At 41.8% G+C, this 16,556-nt stretch overlaps 1 protein-coding gene across 2 annotated transcripts in view; it reads left to right on the top strand.

The window, feature by feature from the left end:
- The window catches only part of Ush2a (usherin), a 701,257-nt gene that overhangs the window by 574,764 nt on the left and 109,937 nt on the right, over positions 1-16,556 (top strand). For both annotated transcript variants that reach the window (XR_004946207.1, XM_036202543.1), the window contains exons 55-57: positions 7,271-7,378; positions 14,467-14,650; positions 15,519-15,676. Coding sequence is in view for 1 of the 2 variants with exons in the window: in XM_036202543.1 (XP_036058436.1) it covers positions 7,271-7,378; positions 14,467-14,650; positions 15,519-15,676 (450 nt within the window). In the remaining variant the exon portion in view is untranslated. The remainder of the gene's footprint in view (positions 1-7,270; positions 7,379-14,466; positions 14,651-15,518; positions 15,677-16,556) is intronic.

Below are 16,556 nucleotides of genomic sequence, written 5' to 3'. Positions count from 1 at the left end.
ATACACTGTGAATGAGCAGACAGTAGTAGGCATTAGGAGCCTTGATTCTGTTAACACCCATGGGGATCACAGAAAGGAGAATGCTTAATAAGCACTAGTATTTTAGTTATGCCATTTGCAATTTTTATTGTCTGTGTTTATGTGTGTGCATGCATGTGGGCACACCCTTGCCTTAACGTGTGTATGGAAACCAGAGGATAACCCTCAGGAGTTAGCTCTCTCCCTCCACCATGGGTCCTGGCAATCAAACTCTGCTCATTAGGCTTGGCAGGAACCACCTTCCCCAGCTTCCATTGGTGCTAGTCATATAATTTCATAACAAATTCCTTGATTATGATTGCAGTCCCTCTAAAGCTTATGCCTGATGTAGAGGTTGGTCAAGGGAGAAGTAAACATGGAGGAACAACTCTGAGGTCTGTAGCAGAATGGTTAGAAGTTCTTAATAAAATCAAACCCGAGGCCAGGTATTGGGGTGAACGCTGGAAGATCAGAGATGAAGAATAAGCCACAGCTTCCTCACCTCACCAGTTCCTCAGCTGATCTTGTTTCCTCAGACTGAAAGCTTCTGTGTCCTCATCCAAATGGCTCTCAGCTGAACTGTGATGCTCCAAAGCCTAAAAGCTTAACCAGCCAAATTGCTGAACCAGCCAAATGCTTCTAGTTTCTGGTCTTCACACCTTATACAATCTTTCTCTTTCTGCCGTCACTCCCTGGGATTAAAGGCTGGATTTCTGGGATTAAGGGTGTGTGTCACCATGCCTGGCTATTTCTAATGTGGCCTTGAACTCAGAGATCCAGAGGTATTTCTGTCTCTGGAATGCTAGAATTAAAGGTATGTGCTACCACTGCCTAACCTTATGTTTAATATTGTAGCCATCCTGTTCTCTGACCCCAGATAAGTTTATTTCGGGGAACACACAATATTTCGGGGAATACAATACTACCACAGAGGTCTGTTTTCTCTTCTGTTTGAACTCCAGCCATTCAACATGGTTCTTTCATTTGAAAAAGAGCTCAAATGCGTACCACCAGAATACTGGCTAACATACACTGTCTAAAGGAGCTGTTGCAATGTTTTCTGCCATCCTTCTTTGTGTGGTGTTTAATGTCAGAGGGAGAGACCATCACTGGTGGACTTGAATTCCTCTAGCTGTGGGCTTTCTGTGTGGCAAGAACTTAGTACTTGGTAATGGAGCTCGGGTTAGCTCCCGCTCTGATCTGGCCAGCTCCTACATTCTGTGCTTGGAGCCTCAGCTTTGCTGTCTATGAAGCAGGAATAACAATAGCTCCTATGTGGCTGGTACTCAGAGGGAAACTCTCCTTAGACATAATAGGTTATCCACATTTTAAAATCTCTCCTCCATACGTTCCTAGCACATCATACGGGAGGAGGGAGTAATGGCTGCTATGGCACCCGTGTGTAACATACGTGGTCTCACGTATAGTATGTACCTGTACATAGATACATAACGTCAGTCATTTTTAAAACTGGTAGTCTTCTTCAGTCTCTCAAGCAAACACACTTAATAAGTGGACATTTACTGGCTCACAAAACTGAAACTTTGCATGCTGACTTTAGGCGTGATTCATCCCAGGCTAGCAAATGATGCCTTCAGAATGCTGAAGGTCTTTATTTCTGAGCTCAGCTCTCTTTCCAACCTCCATACAGGGGGAAGGGAAGTCCCAGCACCTAATACAGAAGTCATGATGTCACACCCTCAATTTTGAGATGCAAACATGAAAGGACAGTATGGAAGTCTGTCTGTGCCTGGGTAGTTCTTCTGTCTACTTCTCAGTTCATGTGGGGTCAACTCAAAAGACGGCATAAATCCTGATGCTGCACAAAAGACTACTTTATATAAGGAAAGGTAGACATTTTCTGTTAAAAGAGTCTAGAGTGGGTCCTGTGAAGTTGTGTGGCATCCGGCAGTTGTCAGTGGAAACAAGCCTGTGTGTTTCTTCCATTTAATTCACACAACCCTTTACGTATTCCCATACTTCTAGGGTAGACCCAAGCTACTGAGGACAAGCTGTTCAGGAATTAGATAGACTGAGATCACCATCCTCTATGGATTCTCCTGTGGCCCTGACCTCTATCCCACCTCTTCTGATCCTTCAGTCAGTCTTCCATTCACCTTGGGGACACTCATCAGGAAACAGTTCAGTGACTTTGCTTTAAACCTTGATGCCAGGCACAGTGACACACACCTTTGATCCCAGAACTCAGGAGGCAGAGACAGGTGGATCTCTGTGAGTTCAAGACAAGCCTGGCGTACAAAGTGAATTCCAGGACAGCCAGGGCTACACAGAGAACCCTTTCTCAAAAAACCAAAATAATAATAATAATAATAATAATAATAATAATAATAAACCAAAATAATAATAAATATTGAAAATCTACAAATATCACAAGACCCTTTTATGTGTACTAAATCTTGGTACTATTATTTTATTTTGTTTTATTTTAATGTGTAATTAATTATTTATACAATAATGATGCCTAGTGTGATAATTCAATCCTTGCCTATAGTGTGCAATGACTACATCTGTCCTCTTTTATATACTCCCACTACATTTCAATTTCAAATAATGATATTTTATAGTTAGGAAACTTGTTTATTATTTACAGATATGAAAAGGAACATGCAGTATTCCTATATCTAACTTATTTCACATAACATAATGTTTTCTAGTTCCATCTATTTTGATTTCAAATAACAGGGTATTATTCTTCTTCATGACTGAGTAACATTCCATTGTATTAGGTAAACATATTTTCTTTATTCATTCACTCACTGATGGGCATATAAATTAATTCCATGTCTTGATTACTTTAAAGACTACAATAAATACCCAAACACAGATGGATCTTCCACACACTGAATTTATCCTCTCTCTCTCTCTCTCTCTCTCTCTCTCTCTCTCTCTGTCTGTGTGTGTGTGTGTGTGTGTGTTTGGCGTGTGTATACCCAGTAATGGGATAGTTGGATCATATGATTGATCAGTCTGTTTTCTCCATAGTGATAGCAATTATGTACATTCCTAACATCAGCATATGGACATTCCTTTGTCTCTATATCTCACCAGTATTTTCTATTTTCTCATTTTTTATAATAGCTGTTTTGACTAGAGTAGTATGCTCTAACTCTTTTGATTTGTGTTTTCATGATAGATAATGATGCTGAGCATTTTTCCAGTTGTATTTCTTTAGAATTGTTTCCACTTAAATCATTTGCCCAGTTTAATTGGATTCCTTAGTTTTCATTGCTCATTTTTAGCTCCTCATACACTCTGGATAGTGAGGCAAAGGGTTGGCAGGTGTTTTCTCCCACCTGAGCTATCTCTTCATGTTCCTGACTGCTTTCTGTACTGTGCGGAAGCTTTTCAGTCTAACGAGGCCCGAGGCTCTGTCTGCCCACAATGGCTTTTGTTCCCTGTGCTTTGGGGTTATAGCCAGAGAGAGCATCATCTTCTACACCAACATGCTGAAGTATCTCCCCTGTGTTTTCCTCTAGGAGTTTCTGAGTTTGGGGTCTCACATTTTAGATCTTTGGTCCACATCGTAGATTTTGTGAACTCAACACAAGTTTAGACACACCCAGGAGGAGGGATTCTCAACTGAGGAACTGCCTCCATTAGATTGGCTTGTGATCATGTCTCTGGAGTTTTTTCTTGATTGCTTGATTGATAGGAGTATTGAAAATCTCAGGCTTCTGTGGGTGGAGTCTACTCTGGGCAGATTGCACCTGTAAGAAAGGTAGCTGAGTGAGCTACAGGGAGAAAGCTCCCCCATGGCCTCTGCTTCAGTTCCTGCCTCCAGGCCCCTGCTGAGTTCCTTTCCAGGCTTCTTCTGATTCTGATAGTAGACTCTAACCTGTAAGACATGATATAAACCCTTTCAGCCCTAAGTAACTGCTGGTCATCACAGCAGCAGGAAGCCAACTAGGACAGTCTGTTTAGCATTGATTCATCTCCAGGGTAAGATACTGGAGTCAGGTTTCAGTACTCCGAATACCCCAGTTTCCCCAGAACCACCTATTAATAACGTTGATTCACGGGGCCATTTTGTGGACTTGCTGTATGAGAAAGACATGTCAGTTTCTGGTTCATAGCCATGGGTTTTCCCTCTAACCTCCATGTTACAAATAGCCTGTTCATCTCATCAAATTTGGCATTCCTCTCTGATGATGTGTTTTCTCTTCTAATATCCATCCTAAACTTGTCTTTAGCAGCTGCTGCTCACAGGGAACCAGAAGAGCCAGAACACAAGAGGTCAAAGAGGATGGGGCTATCACTTTTTTCTTTTTGAGATTTTCTGGGAAAACACTCTTGAAAGATAAACATGCCAACAAATAACTTTTGACTTTTTAAAAAAGATTTATTTGATTTTTAAATGTGTGTATCTGTGTGCTTGCATGGAGGTGCCCAGGGAAGCCAGAGATGTCCCCTGGGAGCTGGAGTTGCAGGCAGTTGTGAGCTGTTTGCCGTGGGGGCTGCGACTAGAACTGGAAGAACAGAAGTGTTTGGAACTTTCTATCCTTCCTTCAGCTCTACCTGTTTCCTCTGTGTCCTTCCACACTTGCAACCTAAAAAACATAGAAAACTTTACTACTCACAAATTACGTTGATATCATTATTATTTAACACTTTATAAACCAAGAAGAATATATATATAAAGCAAAGTAGATGCTGTAGGCAGAAATGCTTGCGGAACCATGAGAAAGGTCCTGTTTGGTAGGTAGGGTCATACTTGTGATGGACATCACATCTCATAGCCCTTACCCTGGCCATGTTTGTTCATGGAGCTGTTCTCTAAGCTAACATAAACTTATCACTGAACTCATAAAACAGGCATGGTGGGGTGGAGCGCAGAAGCCATTCAAAGATGCCCTCTCTATTTGCAGAGAACATGCACTCTAACAAGGAAAGACAGAGGTACAGTTGAAACGGTGTTTCAGAAGTAGGATAGAAAGGATGACACTGCATGGCTGAACCAGCTTGCCATTGTGACCTCTGGCTTTCACTCTTGGATGTCCCTTTCCATTTTCTCTGAATTCTTATGTTTTATTAGCTTAGCATCTTCCTTTAAACTTTTATCAAAGCTATATGATTTGGGGACGGCTTAGATCTTTAGTCATATTCCTCATCTGAAAATCAGGTAAATATCAAAATTATGTAAATCCTCCCTAGCAACCAAATAGAAGATTATAATCAAATAAGTACCTGGATCTTATCGCTAGGTCCATAAGGAGACACAAAAGGCCCAGAGGCTGGATATCAAGCAGCTCCAGCTGCCTCAGGCCACTGCTTCCTTGGAGAACCCAAAGCAGTACTCCAGTCCTGAATGAATCTGAGGGCTGACTCCTCCATTCATTGAGCAAGCACCTACTGTGTGCCATTTCTATCTGCAGGATACGCTGACAGGTGAAGCAGGGTCCTTGCTCTTTTGGCAATTGTGCCATAGCAAGAAAGGCAAGAAAAAGACACCTGGAGCATCAAATATGCAGAAGGCTGTGCAAGGAAAGAATTATTTCAGGAGATAAAAGGGACTGGTGTATTATTGAGAGTAGTGGAAATCTATAAAGAAAAAATATAGAACTCGAGCAATCTACATGAACTGACAGGATACGGTGGGAACGAATCTGGAGGAAGAATCATGCCCCCAAGTATAAAATGTGTAAGAATGCAGCTGGAAGTGTGTGGAAAGCACACATAATAACCACAAAGTAGGTGCTGTAAGTCAGCCTATGATCTGACCATTGACAAAGTACTAGTCTCCTAATTTTTTTTAAGAACACTTTGGTATTGTTTGAATTTTCTCAAGAATCAAAGAAAGACCTTGTAAGTCTCAATATACTTCTTGTTGAGTGCTGCAGAGCCTTACTGTTCCTCCTGCTGATATAAAATACTACCAGGCATCCCATTTCATCTTCTCATATAAGCTACATGCTATAGTGATTCCCCATTTTACAGATCAGTAGACCAAGGCAAAGGGAAGCTAGGTAACTTGGCCAAGGTCATCAGCCACAGAGCAGTGACATATAACCATGGACAACTTCTGTCATAAATAGATCAAGTCATTCTTTGTTTCCTCTGAGGCCTTGCTGGGGAACTACTGAGCCGTGTTCTTTTATAAATGCAGTGGAAGTAAATAAGGGCTACGCCCTCATTGAAATCTCCTCAATCTGTGTGTAAAGACAAAAGCAGTGTATCCAGCAGAAGAACAATGTGCCCCATGAATACACCTGGGGAAAAAGTGCAGTGGGTTGTTGTTGTTGGTGGTGGTGGTGGTTTGTTTGTTTTTCTTAAAAGTGTAAGCTGGTGTTAATAAGAACTGAATATGGCTTGAGGCTAGACAAAATGCATCTAACCTTCCTTTCAGGTATTTTCTGCCCCTCTTTACACGAGGGATGGTCACACGAGCTGGGGTGGTTAGTCTAGAGAAGGGAGGACTCAGAGGGACTTGGTAACTGTCTACAAATATTTAAAGAACGAATAATGGGGAAAGGAAATTAGATTGGTTCTATGGGTCCCCAAGGGGGGAAGCGACATGAGTGTCTCACCACAGTGTAAGGAAGGACTTTGAAACAAAACGAGGAGGAATGCTGGTGCTCTTTAAGATGGAAACGGCTGTTTGGGGTGTGGGTGTGCTGGTGCAAAAAGTGGGGGAGTTTTATGACGTCTCGTAAGGGGATCTGAGAAGGACGAATTTATTAATTGTAAATTCTGAAGTGTCTCTGATGGCTGAGCATTCAGGAAGTTTTGATCAGCATAACCGATGAGGAAGTTGCTGCCTTCAGAAAGCCGAGATGATTGACTTGCCTGGCCTGTGTAGAGCTATGGGTTGCTCCCTGGCCTGTGTGAGGTTCTGGGTTCCTGCCTGGCCTATGTGGGGCTGTGGGTTCTTCCCTGGCCTGTGTGGGGCTGTGGGTTCCATTCTGACCTATGTGGGCCTGTGGGTTCTTCCCTGGCCTATGTGGGACTGTGGGTTCTTCCCTGGCCTATGTGGGGCTGTGGGTTCTTCCCTGGCCTATGTAGGGCTGTGGGTTCTTCCCTGGCCTGTGTGGGGCTGTGGGTTCCATTCTGGCCTGTGTGGGGCTGTGGGTTCTTCCCTGGCCTATGTGGGCCTGTGGGTTCCAGTTTGACCCATGTGAGGCTACAGGTTCCTGCCTTGCAAAGCACATCTACAAATCTGCATGTAACTTCCAGTGCTCCATTGTTAATGAATAACCCTCTCAACCCATGCTTTATTTTCTGTTGGCTCCTCTAGGTCTTCAGCCATACACAACCTACAGCTTCACACTTGCAGCTTGTACATCTGCGGGATGTACTTCCAGTGAGCCCTCTGTAGGTCAGACCCTGCAGGCTGCCCCTCAAGGTAACCAGGACAAATCTGTGATCAGGGGAAAATGTTTGTATGTGCTATTTTAATTCACTTTATAAGCTCTTTTGTAGCCAACAAGGTAGGAAGAATAAAATTGACAGAATAAAATAAAATAATATCCTATGTATGTCTCTTCCTCCTACAGGCTTGAGTAAACTATACACTTGAAGTAAATTACTTCAAGTTCTTTAAGTCCTTGTGATTTGATTTTTTTTAAATGGGGAAAAAAATACATACCTGGATATGAAGCTCCTCAAAAATCTCAATCATTAAACCTTTTAATAGTAATTAAGTAGCTGAAGTCAATGGAATCAGCCTCTGCCTTCAAAAAATTCAAACCAAATCAGAATGATAGTAATATAATTACTAGGTGTATATGCAAAGAATACACTGAAAGAGATATTAAAAACTATCACAGACATATAGATTTGATGGTGCAGATAGGCTGTGGTGGACCCCAAGAAACAGGGATTTTAACACACACACACACACACACACACACACACACACACACACACACACCACATACACACACACACAGTGGATGAAACATCCCACCAGGCTGTTTGAAGAAATGTACAGAGAGATTCCCCCCTCTTTAGAAGACAAATTGGTATTGTCTGTTAAATTCAAAATCTTAATTCCTTAACACAACAGTTAAGTTTTCATTATTTATGCCTGAAACTCATCCGCATGCACAGAAGGGGAGCTGTGTCAGGATGCCTGTGGAAGCATCATTTTGCTTAATGCCAAATGTGGAGAACAATTTAAATATTGTTGAGAAGGAGAATTGCTAAATGAAATCACATTGTGGGAATAAGGTGATCTGTTCCTATAAGGATGCTGGAGAGCTATGGTAACCGCTTTATGTGTGAAAATGGTGGCAGATGACTCCACTCATTGCTAGTCATAAATACACAATACACATAGAAAAAATCTGGAATTACCAACCCTGTGACGACAATGAGCCCCTGAGGGTTGGGACCTGGGGAGTGTGATGCCCTTTTCTTTATGGAAGAAAATATGCTCAGTAGCCTATTGTAGGGATCCACCATTTATTAACCTTTCTTATTGGCCTGTTTTACATAGGGAGAAATGAATGCATACATATATAAGTATCTAAAGAGGATCGTGGTGTCCATTGCCGTGATAGTCTCAACCACTTGTTCATTACTTTTCTACTGAAAGGACTGTTGTACCTTGGAATATTAGATCTAAACTTCCTACCAGCAAATGGGGAATCAAATGGAAAATTCCACATATGGGGCATATGGCTCCTCGCTAGGAGTTCACTAATGATGTTCTCTATATAAAGAATGCTTCATGTCAGAGACCTTGGTGTTCCTATGAAAGGAAGGAAGCAGCAGTGGATTTTTTGGAAAGGTAAACCATCAAATGGATACTCTGATGATAATGGGTGATCTCTAAAGATGTTACCAACCTGTTTTGGCTAAAACTCAAGCCTGATAAAGTAGGGGGTCTCTGGATTGGTTCATCTACTAAACCCACATTCTTAAGTTATTTTCTGAATATATCTGTTTTCCCACTTCCCCTTATAAAATTTTTGAAAGTATCTAGATCTTATGCCTTGAAAAATATAACTTTAAATGATACAGGAAAATGTGTTATAAGAAATGTCCTCAATTTTTTTTAACATTATGCAATGTTCCCTCGCCAGAAATAACTATGCAAAGAAATAAAGTTTTCCTCTGGGAAGCAACGTAGCTTTAGATCCATTCTCTGGCTGTGTATGTACATTCGTGGATAACCTGTGCAGGGAATCCATACAGTCCCAATGTTGACTTGAGGCTACAAAGGAATATAGTCCCAATGTTAGGCTTGGGGGTTGCAAAGGAACCAATTGTCAATGACATTAAGCACTATTACAAAGTTGAGACAAACTTACCCTTTTAATTTCCTAACTTGGGCTGGAGAGATGGCTCAGTGTTTGAGAGAATTTACTACTCTTCCAAGGAGCTTGAGTTCAGTTCCCAGCACACACACGAGGCACCATAATTTGTAATTCCAGCTCCAGAGTATCTGATAACTCTGGCCTCCTCCAAAAGTACCTGTGCATGCACATGAGCACACGCGCGCGTGCACACACACACACACACACACACACACACACACAGGCATTCATAATTTAATAAAAATAAACATTTAAATTACTAACCCAAGCACAGTCGATTATGAAATGCCACTTTTGCAGTAAATCAGACACAGTTTGCAGGTCTAAGATTTGAGAGAGCATATGGGAAAAATTCAAAGAAGCCTGTGTTCTTTCCCTCCTGTTCTGATTTACATCTAAACAGAAAGTGTTAATGCACAGTGTGGCCTCAGGAAAGCCTGGACACACTTCTCTACAGTCTTATCCCCATCGGAAATTGTGACTCTTTATCAAGTAGTGGGAACAGCCCAGGTTATGACCCTATTTTCTCAGAACAACTGCTGGCCGAGTAAGATCAACTCATTTTAGGGTGAAATCATGTAAAACCATAGTCTGGCTTTCCTCTAACATCAATATTGGGGAAAAGAAAAGGCAAAGTGAGCCCAGTCCACCTTGGGCTCCTCCAGTTCCTCTTTCCTGTACCTGGCTTGCTGATGCCCCTCTAGACCCTTCCTTCACTCAGTTCACATAACTACTCTAGATCTAGAGGACTGTCTCTACCTTCTGATGAAGACTGAGAGCTGCCAAAGGCTAAGCTCTCCAGGATGTACTCGTGGACAGAAGGTCTGTGCAGCCACCATGCTGCTAGACCTCCACCTTCAATACTCAGTTCTCTCTCACCCCACCCCTTGCCCTGCCTTGCCTTTCCTCCTGTTCTCTTAGGTACCAAAGCCCATCACCTCAGCCCCCACCTGCTGTGCTTAAACTCCCATCTTTATGCATACTATGTCACTCTTTGTAAATCTTACTGATAGTAAATCTTAGTTTTTCAGTTCACTCTTCTTTTTCATCCCTTCTCTCTCTGTCTTTGTTCACATCCTTCTAATTCCTCCAGCTTCTCCTAACTAGATTCCTTTCCAATAGCTAGTTTTCAGTTTTCTCAGTCCTCTCCTGATTCTTCCCCATGTCAAAAGGAGCATCTCTCCTGCTAGTCAGCTCCCTAAAATCTAATTTCCTTCCAGGGAAACATACCCTTATCATATTTATAGAGCGAATGGATACCTCCAGCTTTCCCTCTGATAATCTGGTCGTCTCGACCACATGCCATGAACTGGGGAGTCCTATTTTAGTATTCACTGTCCTTTACACTTTTCCATTTCTATAAGACTCTGTGTAGTTTCCTCAATCTTTACTGCCGCCCCCGTACCATGCACCAGCTAACGTCTGTCCACCACAGCTCATGTGGCTCCTCTTACAGCAGTTCGCCCCTAGGACTACCTCCTTCCTACCTCTCCTGATCTCATCCCACAGTCTGTGCCAAGGCTCCTTTCCTGGGTCTCGCCCTGCCCCATGCTTCTCTTTAATCATCAATCATACTAAATTATAGTATTTATACTTACAAGTCTATATTTACCATGACACAATGAACTGGAAGAGTAGGAGCACACTTCCCCACCCCCCTAGTACCTAACACAGAAAGGGATGCCAAGTCATGTAGAAGCTTGAATGAGTAAACCAGACAGTAGAATTTAACTATGCAAACCAGTGCATCCTTGATGTGATGAATTTATTCAGAACTGGCTTTCATCAACAGATTTTAAGAAGTCAATTCACAATAAACATTGGGAATTTTACCTAATGGATGTTTGCAGGAACTTTAGAAATGGGTAACAGTACACAATACTCAAGATCAATTTAAAACACATTCAGTAGCAGCATTTATTTCTGGTAGTCATTGTGTCAAAACAGCTACTATAGTCTACCTCCTGATTTTGGCCCCAATACTTCTCACCTGGTTAGCCCTAGCTTGGCACCAAAGGTCAGTTCTCTTCCTTCTGTCCTTTCCTCCCTTGAATTACCTCAGACCTGCCCTCTATTACACAGAATAGGATCAGTTTTCTGGTGCTCAAGCTACAGTTAGGGAGTGGGAGAAAAAAGGGGGCAAATTCATACCTGGCCCTCACTCAAGTGGGTCATAACTCTGTCAACTATGCCTTGAAGGGTTAAGGTAACAACAGCCCAAAGCCACCCTGCAGATAAATCTGTAGCATTTACTACTTGCTATTGCACATTGAAATTGCATCTTTCCCCTTGTATCTATGGATATGTGGTTTTAGCCAGCTTACATGGAGCTGAACACATGAAAAACTTGACTTCTCCTTGAAAACATGAAACAACTCCAAAATTTGAGTTATTTTTATTTCATTAGAACCTCCATATGCATAGTCTACCTTGAGAAATGCATGCTGGAAACTAAACTATGGCCTTTTTGGTTCTTTGGCAATTTTTTTGTATGTGTATATGTGTGTGGCATTCCTGAATGCACAAGCACACATGCATATGTTTGTGTGTGTGTACATAAACACACACATGTGAACACATGAATGTATGCATGTATGTAGAGGCCAGACATCGGTACCAGATGTCTTACCAGTCACTGTCCACCTTATAGATACAGTCAGTGTTTCTCACTTGAATCCAGAGCTTGCAGCTTTGGCTCCTGTGGTTAGCTAGTTTTCTCTAAGGATCTCTTAGGACTGCCCTGAAAATAAGGTTTCAGGGAGGCTGCTCCATCAGCCTTTATGTGGTAGGCACTGAGGATTTAAACACTAGACCTCACATCTGTATGGCAAGTATCCCACACACTGAATATCTCCCAGTCTTCCTTGGTGATTTTTAATATATCCCTCAAGGACAGAGAGATGAGCTCCAAAGAAGCCGATTAAACCATGGTGCTTCATCTCCTGAATCAACAAGTTCATGTGCTGTTGAAGTCTGAACTCTAAATGATTGTTTGAAGCTGTCAGCAGAGAAACCTAGGCCTCAGTGTGTGCTCTGTCTAGCATTGAGGGATAACAAGATGGACAGCTTTCTTCTCAGAAATCAGTTGCTCTTTTGAATGCCAGTACGCTTGAGGCCCTTTGAAATCTATCTAGACTGTTTCCTTTCTTCAGTGTGCTGCTGAATAAATTGTATTTGAATATCCTAAGCAATTTTTTTTTCTTCTAAAAATGTCAGAGACTTACTTTTTACAGAGTAACTTGCATAGGAGACATGCTCAGCCAGAAGTTGTTGACTGAAGGGAGCCCAAGAGAAGGGGCTTTGTGAAAGCCCCTTAGAGAAGGCATGGGGTCTGCGCAGAGCACAGCTACTACCTTCAGGAGACTCACCATTCTACTGTCAGGTTCTCCACTGACACATCTCCACATCTGTGAGTGCCTCAGGGGCTGGAGAGATGGATCAGTGGTTAAGAGCACTGGCTGTTCTTTGCAAAAAAGGATCTGAGGTCAGTTCCCAGCATCTGCATGGTACCTCACAGTCATTTGTATCTCCAGTTCCAAAGGAATCAGTGCCTTCCCCTGCCCTCTTTGGGTACTGCGTATATGATACACATGCATATATAAAAGAAAAAATACTCACATAAAATGAAAAGTACATAAATCCAAAACATTATTTTTAAAAGAATAATTAAGGACAGACTTTGAACTGTGGCTATTTCTGTACATATTTTATTCTTTATGCTGAAGACTCCACTGCATGAAACAATGAATCTTATCATGATTAACTCTGTACTTTCTGTAACTGTCCAGACTGCCTAATGTAATATCGTCAGGAGATATGTTGTCCATATTAGTTTGTTATTCATAGATACATATTGACAAATAAGACTGAAGATCCCTGCCTCAATGGAAATAAGTTTGCATTAAAGCAGGCAAAAGGGTGGATGGACCATCCAGTCATAACAAAGTAAGAAAAGTAACACATCAAAGAAAAGATGACCATGGTGTCATAAGGGTTATGAGGGAAATAGAAAGGTATCTGTGCTGGAAACTAAGTCAGAATCCCCTTGGAAGAAGCTAGAATAAGGCAGCAAATGTCAAGCAAGCTGCAGGGACAGAGGAATCTACACAGAGAACTGAGCAAATAAGACGCAAAGCCTATGGCGTCTGAAGCAGGTTCACCCAGGAGAGGTGTAAATCCTAGAGACAGGGAAGACCTGAGCTTGAGCATTTGGAGATAGAAAAGGGGGTGGCCAGAGGACCATACTTGAGGGACCCTATGGTGCTAGGGAGGCTGGGGTAGAGAAATAGAGACCATGACAAGAAATAGTGACCACAGAGACCATGGTATGAAGGGAATGATTTAAAAAAAAAAAAAAAAAAGAGTCCTGGCTTTCTGGCTTGAGAAGATTAATCTGTGGGCAAGCTTGGAGCTACATATACTGTAGAAGGAACATCAAGAATTCCAATGTTGATGCTTTGAGCTTTTGACATGTAAATAGATAGCTAAATGATGGTGTCACATAAAGGGTTGGATTTATAAGTCTGAAGCCCACGGGAGAATTGGTATAAAATATGCCTTGGGGAGCCTTTGATGTAGGTGAGCAAGAGAGACCATCAAGGGAATTTGGGAGGGAAGATGTGGGGGTGGGACAAGAGAAGAATGCAGAAGTGAGGAGAGATCCTGGGGCTCTAAGACACTACAATGTTTTAAGAGTCAGTTGAAGAATCTTGAGAAACCAGGAAGTCAGCCCAGAAAGTATTTAAAAAGGACATGCATAGCCCCAGTACAAGAGGGAAGTAGAATTTCTAACTGCCTGAACTGGATAATTCCAGTAAATGCCTGATTGTGCTTCCTTCCACACAACCCAAGCAAAGAGTGTCAGAGTTTCAAATGCCCACATTTTCTCCCAGCTTTCCTCCATTAAATTAGAGCCAGAACAAAGGCCAAGCCTCAGAAACTGCCCACGGTCAGTGGTGTGGCATTCAGAAGTCAAGCCAGAGGAAAAGCAAATCCAGGCTTGGTGACTTGTTTCATCTCCAAAGCAAAGGCAGCACATGCTTGTCTCTTCCACAGTGAGACTGCTTTCACCCACAGATAAGGGCTAGCTGCCTTGTGGAGGGAGCTGTCCCATTTCACAAGGCTTGTATTTTATCCTCACAATAAAACTTCACTGTGTCATTTCTGCCAGGAGTTTGGGTGACACCTCGACACATCATCATCAATTCTACAACTGTGGAATTATATTGGAATCCTCCAGAAAAGCCCAACGGCCTCATTTCTCAATATCAGCTGAGGCGTAATGGAAGCTTGCTTCTCGTGGGCAGCAGTGATGAACAGAATTTCACTGATAAAAACCTGGAACCCAACAGCAGGTGACAGAGGGAAACTTGTCCAACCATACTGTAAGCTTTCTAAGTTGTTCAAGGCTGAGAAAGAATACCTCCCCATTAAAATGTTATTCAATTATTGAATTAATCTCCTTATTCATTAGCCATGCTGTCATGGATAAAATTGCTAAATAGTTGTTAGTTTTCAGCCTACATTAAATCCTTTTACCATACAGATGATTCGTCCTCTATTTGACAAAAAAAGTCATGAGAAATTTAAATATACAAAATACAATGTCCAACTTCAAAAATTATCCAGTGGTATTTAAAATTTATGTTCCAAAGTTAGCAACTAAAGAGATTGGGAGACGTGTGTTGCCATCACCTACCACTTATCTCCTCTCCACTCACTACCTTGCAATGCTCTGTCTACAGGAGTCATCTTAGCCACCCATTTGCAATTCATACCCATTCATTTCTCAGTAGACACAAGATAAACCTTACGTCAACAGATGTTTCATTGCAGAGAATAGAGAATAATTTAGTTTTATTGTGGAAGATAACAGATCAATTTAAATATCTCTGCTTCTAAACGAATCTCCCTGAAATTCAAACAGTTTAGACACAGAAAAGACTAAATTGAATTTTCACAGCCCAGTAGCACACACCAAGATGTTCCTGAAATTCTCCGGAAAAGTCATGAATGACTACAGCGTTCCACATGGAGTTGGGAGACAGCTCTAGAGAGCAGCATGGTCAATGCTAGACACCACGACCAAGCTCATGACAACATTTCTCATAGGAAAGAATTCAAAAATTGTCACAAATTTAGGGCAAACCAACAGGTTAGGAAGCAGCAAACATTGCCCCAGTCTCTTAAAGATTGGCTGATAACAGCTTTTTGTGTCTTCAGGTATGTTTACAAGTTAGAAGCAAAAACTGGAGGAGGCAGCAGTGTGAGCGAGGATTACGTTGTCCAGATGCCTGTGTGGACCCCAGAAGATGTCCGTCCCCCATGCAATGTCACTGCACTGGGCTCTGATTCCATATTTGTAGCATGGCCAACACCAGGTAAAGAAAAAAATGGAATCATTTCTCTCTCTCTCTCTCTCTCTCTCTCTCTCTCTCTCTCTCTCTCTCTCATAGTTTCATGGAAACAGGCTGAAAATGTGCCTTCACAGTAAACCATAGCTTCCTCACAGATAAACATGAATGGAGCAGTCAAAACACACATCTACACATGTAAGTCTATATGTGTGTTATTGTATATATATATATACAATATATATATATTAGTTATACCTCTGTTGCTGCAATATTAACACCACAAACAGAAACAACTTAGAAAAGTTTCTTTTAGATTATGGCTCCAATGGAATATATGACAGCAGGCAGCTGGAGAAGGAAGCTGAGAGATCACAAGCAGAGAGTGAACCAGAAGAGGGATATAGCTATAAACCCTCAAAGCCTGCCCCCAATGTCACACTTCCTCTAGCAAGGCTCCAACTCCTCAAGATTCCATAACTTCTCCCATCTGGCAGCTCCACCATCTGGGGACCAAGCATTCAAATACTTGAGCCTATGTGGGTGGACATTTCTCATTCAAATTATCATAATATATATTTTTACACATATGTACATTTACATGCATGCATATCTACCTATATAAATATGTAGATACATCTATCTGCCTCTCTATCAAAGCAGTGCATTTTGGGAATTCAAAATTCTAAAAACTCTGTCTTTTCACTCATGCATATGTATCTGAGGCAAATCAGAGGGTATAACCACTCTGGGCATTCCTTTCCACAGGGATCCTGGGTGGGCTCATTGGCCTAGAGTGTTTTGTCTGTATGGCATCAGGGAACTTGGGAAGACATTGGCCTGTTCTAACTATGAGCTTACTGTGTGAATGGTGATAACCATTGGATGCCGCCTCTCTGCTCAGTGA

This window comes from Onychomys torridus, chromosome 11 (genome assembly GCF_903995425.1).
Source record: "Onychomys torridus chromosome 11, mOncTor1.1, whole genome shotgun sequence".
Lineage (NCBI taxonomy): Eukaryota > Metazoa > Chordata > Mammalia > Rodentia > Cricetidae > Onychomys > Onychomys torridus.
The sequence above is the reverse complement of the archived record's forward strand: the minus strand, read 5'-3'. Positions and strand labels throughout refer to the sequence as shown.